At 54.6% G+C, this 6,000-nt stretch overlaps 1 protein-coding gene across 4 annotated transcripts in view; it reads left to right on the forward strand.

Moving 5' to 3' along the window:
* VDR (vitamin D receptor) overlaps positions 1-4,291 on the forward strand; it is a 65,856-nt gene extending 61,565 nt beyond the window's left edge. For all 4 annotated transcript variants that reach the window (XM_058433652.1, XM_058433653.1, XM_032143872.2 and 1 more), the window contains one exon: positions 818-4,291. In XM_058433652.1, coding sequence (XP_058289635.1) covers positions 818-1,077 — 260 coding nt within the window. In that variant the 3' untranslated portion in view covers positions 1,078-4,291. The remainder of the gene's footprint in view (positions 1-817) is intronic.
* The last annotated feature ends 1,709 nt before the right edge of the window (positions 4,292-6,000 follow it).

A 6,000-nucleotide genomic window follows, 5' to 3' on the forward strand; every position in this document is an offset into this window, starting at 1 on the left:
TGAGGTCCAAAGAGGGGCGGCCCTGCCTCAGCCTGTGCTGTGTTTAGGCAACAAGCTAGTGGCCTCTGCCCAGGGATGCTTTCCTGGACTGGAGGCTCAAGGAATGGAGGTGGGCTCCTCTACCCCTGCCCAGCCAGCCTTCCCTCATTCATTCATCCACTTAGCAACAATTTATTGAGCACCTGTTAGGTACCGGGCACTATGCTATGTACTGGGGTTCAGCAGCAAACAGGACACAGGCTCCTCTCCCATGAAGCTTAGGAGGAAACATTAAACAAATGTTATTTAATTACTAATTCCTAACAAGGTAAGGGTTTCAAAAATAAAGTAAGTGATACTACAGAAGGGTAGAATAGGAGGGAAGCTGACGTGGTCTGGGCCACAGAGGTAGAGTGTTGCCAGGAATGGCCTTTTGGAGGAAGACCTTTTAAGCTGTTATCCTAAGGATCAGTAAGAGTCTGGCAAAGATAGCAGAGCAGAGTTGCAAGCAGAGGGAGCACAGATGTGAAGGCTGGTGGCCAGACAGCACGGCGCATCGGGACGCTGAGGGGTGGACATAGCGTGGGCAGGGAGCAAGGCCAGGCGGGGACAGGGCCAGGTGGGCCCATGGAAGGACCTGGGACTGGATCCTAAATGCACGGAGAAGTCACTGGAGAGCTTTGGGGCCGGGCAGTGGTGTCACCGGTCAGCAGTCACAGAGGGGTGGCCTAGAGGGCGCTGCCATTGAGTGTCTGTGTGGGTGGGGGGTGGTGGGATTGAGCAGTGAGGGGCCCAGCTCAGAGCTCCTGTGCCTTCTCCTCTAACCCCACGCCCACAGATCGTCCTGGGGTGCAGGATGCCGCGCTGATTGAGGCCATCCAGGACCGCCTGTCCAACACACTGCAGACCTACATCCGCTGCCGCCACCCGCCCCCGGGCAGCCACCTGCTCTATGCCAAGATGATCCAGAAGCTAGCCGACCTGCGCAGCCTCAATGAGGAGCACTCCAAGCAGTACCGCTGCCTCTCCTTCCAGCCTGAGTGCAGCATGAAGCTCACGCCTCTTGTGCTCGAAGTGTTTGGCAATGAGATCTCCTGACTAGGACAGCCTGTGGCGGTGCCTGGGTGGGGCTGCTCCTCCAGGGCCACGTGCCAGGCCCGGGGCTGGCAGCTACTCAGCAGCCCTCCTCACCCCATCTGGGGTTCAGCCCCTCCTCTGCCACCTCCCCTGTCCACCCAGCCCATTCTCTCTCCTGTCCAACCTAACCCCTTTCCTGCAGGCCTTTCCCCGGTCCCTTGAGACCTCAGCCATGAGGAGTTGCTGTTTGTTTGACAAAGAAACCCAAGTGGGGGCAGATGGCAGAGGCTGGAGGCAGGGCCTTGCCCAGAGATGCCCCCACCACTGCATACGTGGCTGCTGACTGATGTTGAGGGAACAGCAGGAGAAATGCATCCATTCCTCAGGGACAGAGACACCTGCACCTCCCCCCACTGCAGGCCCCCCGTGTCCAGAGCCTAGTGGGGTCTCCCTCTCCTGCCTACTCACAATAAATAATCGGCCCACAGCTCCCACCCACCCCCTTCAGTGCCCACCAACATCCCATTGCCCTGGTTATATTCTCACGGGCAGTAGCTGTGGTGAGGTGGGTTTTCTTCCCATCACTGGAGCACCAGGCACGAACCCACCTGCTGAGAGACCCAAGGAGGAAAAACAGACAAAAACAGCCTCACAGAAGAAAATGGATGGTGGCCACAGCTGTCCCTGTCACCAAGCCCACAGTTCCTCGCCCTGGATCTAAGGGGTTGGTTGAGGTGGAAGCCCTCCTTCCACGGATCCATGTAGCAGGACTGAAATGTCCCCAGTTTGCAGAAAAGCACCTGCCGTCCTCGTCCTCCCCCTGCCAGTGCCTTACCTCCCGCCCAGGAGAGCCAGCCCTCCCTGTCCTCCTCGGATCACCGAGAGTAACCGAGAGCCTGCTCCCCCCACCCCCTCCCCACTTCCAGTCTGGAGAAGCAGTGAGCCGCATCTTCTGCACGTGGCAGGGTGGGATGGAGGAGAAGAATTTTCAGACGCCAGCGGCTGAGTCATGATCTCCCTGCCGCCTCGATGTGGTTCCAAGGCCGCTGTTGACCCACAGGGCTAAGGGCTAGCGCTGCTGCACCCCAGAGTGTGGAAGGCAGAGCGGGGCAGTCTCAGGTGGCTAGTCAGAGAGAGCGTTTGGGGGTTCCAGGATGTAGGGTAGGGTGCCTTCTTATTCTCACTCCACCACCCAAAAGTCAAAAGGGGCCTGTGAGGCAGGGGTGGAGTGATAGAACTTCAAGTGCGTGCTCTCCTCTGCAGCCAGCTCAGCCCAGCTGGTGGGAAGCGTCTGTCCGTTTACTCCAAGGTGGGGTCCTTGTGAGAGTGAGCTGTAGGTGTGCGGGACCGGTACAGAAAGGTGTTCTTCGAGGTGGATCACAGAGGCTTCTTCAGATCAGTGCTTGAGTTTGGGGAATGCGGCCGCATTCCCTGTGTCACCAGGAAAGTTAAAGTCAGTGGGAACGTGACCGCCCCAACTCCTGGAAGCTGTGTCCTTCCACCTGCATCTGTAGTTCCCTGAAAACCCAGGGAGGAATCAGACTTCACACTGCAAGAGCCTTGGTGTCCACCTGGCCCCGTGTCTCTCAGAATTCTTCAGGTGGAAAAACATCTGAAAGCCACATTCCTTACTGCAGAATAGCATATATATCGCTTAATCTTAAATTTATTAGATATGAGTTGTTTTCAGACTCAGACTCCATTTGTGTTATATTCTAATATACAGGGTAGCACGTACCACCGATTTGGAGATATTTATGGGGGGAGAACTTACATTGTGAAACTTCTGTACATTAATTATTATTGCTGTTATTTTACAAGGGTCTAGGGAAAGACCCTTGTTTGATTTTAGCTGCAGAACATATTGGTCCAGCTTGCTCTTCAGTGGGAGAAAACACTTGTAAGTTGCTAAACGAGTCAATCCCCTCATTAAGGAAAACTGACAGAGGAGGGCGTGACTCACCCGAGCATACATAACTAGTTAGAAGTGGGCCAGGACAGGCCGGGCACGGTGGCTCACGCCTGTAATCCCAGCAGTTTGGGAGGTCGAGGCGGGTGGATCACCTGAGGTCGGGAGTTCGAGACCAGCCTGACCAACATGGAGAAACCCTGTCTCTATTAAAAATACCAAAAAAAAAAAAAAAAAAATAGCCGGGCGTGGTGGCGCATGCCTGTAATCCCAGCTACTCAGGAGGCTGAGGCAGAAGAATTGAACCCAGGAGGTGGAGGTTGCAGTGAGCTGAGATCATGCCGTTGCTCTCCAGCTCGGGCAACAAGAGTGAAACTGTCTTAGAAGTGGACCAGGACAGGACCAGACTTTGGAGTCATGGTCCGGTGTCCTTTTCACTACACCATGTTTGAGCTCAGACTCCCTTTCCCATTCCCCAGGTGGCTGACCCAGTCCCTGGGGGAAGCCCTGGATTTCAGACAGAGCAAGTCTGGATCTGGGACCCCTTCCTTCCTTCCCTGGCTTGTAACTCCACCAACCCATCAGAAGGAGAAGGAAGGAGACTCACCTCTGCCTCAATGTGAATCAGACCCTGCCCCACCACGACGTGGCCCTGGCCTGTTGGGCTCTCCGCCTCAGCCTTGTATAATGCTGTTGCCTCATCCATAACATGCATTTGTCTTTGTAATGTCACCACCTTCCCAGCTCTCCCTCTGGCCCTGCCTTCTTCAGGGAACTCCTGGGAATATCAGTTACTCAGCCCTGGGCCCCACCACCTAGGCCACTCCTCCAAAGGAAGTCTAGGAGCTGGGAGGAAAAGAAAAGAGGGGAAAATGAGTTTTTATGGGGCTGAACCGGGAGAAAAGGTCATCATCGATTCTACTTTAGAATGAGAGTGTGAAAATAGACATTTGTAAATGTAAAACTTTTAAGGTATATCATTATAACTGAAGGAGAGGGTGCCCCAAAATGCAAGATTTTCCACAAGATTCCCAGAGACAGGAAAATCCTCCGGCTGGCTAACTGGAAGCATGTAGGAGGATCCAAGTGAGGCCAACAGAGAAGGCAGGAATGTGTGGCAGATTTGGTGAAAGCTAGAGCTATGGCAGCGAAAGGATGTAAACAGTGCCTGCTGAACGATTTCCAAAGAGAAAAAAAAGTTTGCCAGAAGTTTGTCAAGTCAACCCATGTAGAAAACTTTGCTTATGGTAATAAAAATGGCTCATACTGATATAGCACTTACTTTGTTGCAAGTACTGCTGTAAATAAATGCTTTATGCAAACCAATTTGCCTTATCCTTATAAGGACCTTATGGGAGATGAATCATTATTACCCCCATTTGACAGAAGGGATAGCTTGAGCAACGCCACACTAGCAAGGGATGGGATTTGAACCTTTGGCAGCTAGCTTCAGAAGCCACAAATTAACTGCTACATTGCCCTGCTTCCTACTGAGTTGGGGGACCTGACAGATGACTGATGGTCTTGCTAGCTCTCTCCTAGAGAGGAGATAAAAGAGATTCCCTTTCCTAAAGCAGGCCCTGAGCCGGGAAAATTAGAGGTGCTGGACCAAACTGTGCTCTACTCCCAGGAAGTGTGCAGTCAATATATGACACCTACGTGAGACCCTCAAAAATGAAAACCAAACAGCTATTGGCAAAACTCTGTCTGCCATTAGAGATGGCGGCTGTGCCAGTGACCTGGAGGATTACAAATGACTGCTGTGCAGAAACAGGACTCCTAATGAGAGGTGACAGAGTGCTGGCAGTCCTCACAGCCCTCTCGCACTCTCGGTGCCTCCTCTGCCTGGGCTCCCACTTTGGTGGCACTTGAGGAGCCCTTCAGCCCACTGCTGTACTGTGGGAGCCCCTTTCTGGGCTGGCCAAGGCCAGAGCCCACTCCCTCAGCTTGCAGGGAGGTGTGGAGGGAGAGGTGCGAGCGGGAACCGGGGCTGCGTGCGGCACTTGCGGGCCGGCTGGAGTTCCGGGTGGGCGTGGGCTTGGTGACCCCACCCCGCCCGAGAGCAGCCGGCCCCGGGCAATGAGGGACTTAGCACCTGGGCCAGCAGCTGCAGAGGGTGTACTGGGTCCCCCAGCAGTGCCAGCCCAGGGGCGCTGCGCTCGATTTCTCCCTGGGCCTTAGCTGCCTTCCCGCGGGGCAGGGCTCGGGACCTGCAGCCCGCCATGCCTGAGCCTCCCACCCCCTCCATGGGCTCCTGTGCGGCCCAAGCCTCCCCGACGAGCGCCACCCCCTGCTCCACGGCACCCAGTCCCATCGACCACCCAAGGGCTGAGGAGTGCGAGCACACGGCGCGGGACTGGCAGGCAGCTCCACCTGCAGCCCCGGTGTGGGATCCACTGGGTGAAGCCAGCTGGGCTCCTGAGTCTGATGGAGATGTGGAGAACCTTTATGTCTAGCTCAGGGATTGTAAATACACCAATCGGCACCCTGTGTCTAGCTCAGGGTCTGTGAATGCACCAATGGACACTCTGTATCTAGCTGCTCTGGTGGGGCCTTGGAGAACCTTTATGTCTAGCTCAAGGATTGTAAATACACCAATCGGCACTCTGTATCTAGCTCAAGGTTTGCAGACACACCAATCAGCACCCTGTGTCTAGCTCAGGGTCTGTGAATGCACCAATCGACACTCTGTATCTAGCTGCTCTGGTGGGGCCTTGGAGAACCTTTATGTCGATACTCTGTATCTAACTGATCTGATGGGGACATGGAGAACCTTTGTGTCTAGCTCAGGGATTGTAAACGCACCAATCAGCGCCCTGTCAGAACAGACCACTCGGCTCTACCAATCAGCAGGACGTGGGTGGGGCCAGATAAGAGAATAAAAGCAGGCTGCCCCAACCAGCAGTGGCAACCCCCTCGGGTCCACTTCCACACTGTGGAGGCTTTGTTCTTTCGCTCTTTGCAGTAAATCTTGCTACTGCTCACTCTTTGGGTCCACACTGCTTTTATGAGCTGTAACACTCACCGCGAAGGTC

Source organism: Hylobates moloch, unplaced genomic scaffold (assembly GCF_009828535.3).
Source record: "Hylobates moloch isolate HMO894 unplaced genomic scaffold, HMol_V3 SCAFFOLD_22, whole genome shotgun sequence".
NCBI classification, from domain to species: Eukaryota; Metazoa; Chordata; class Mammalia; order Primates; family Hylobatidae; genus Hylobates; species Hylobates moloch.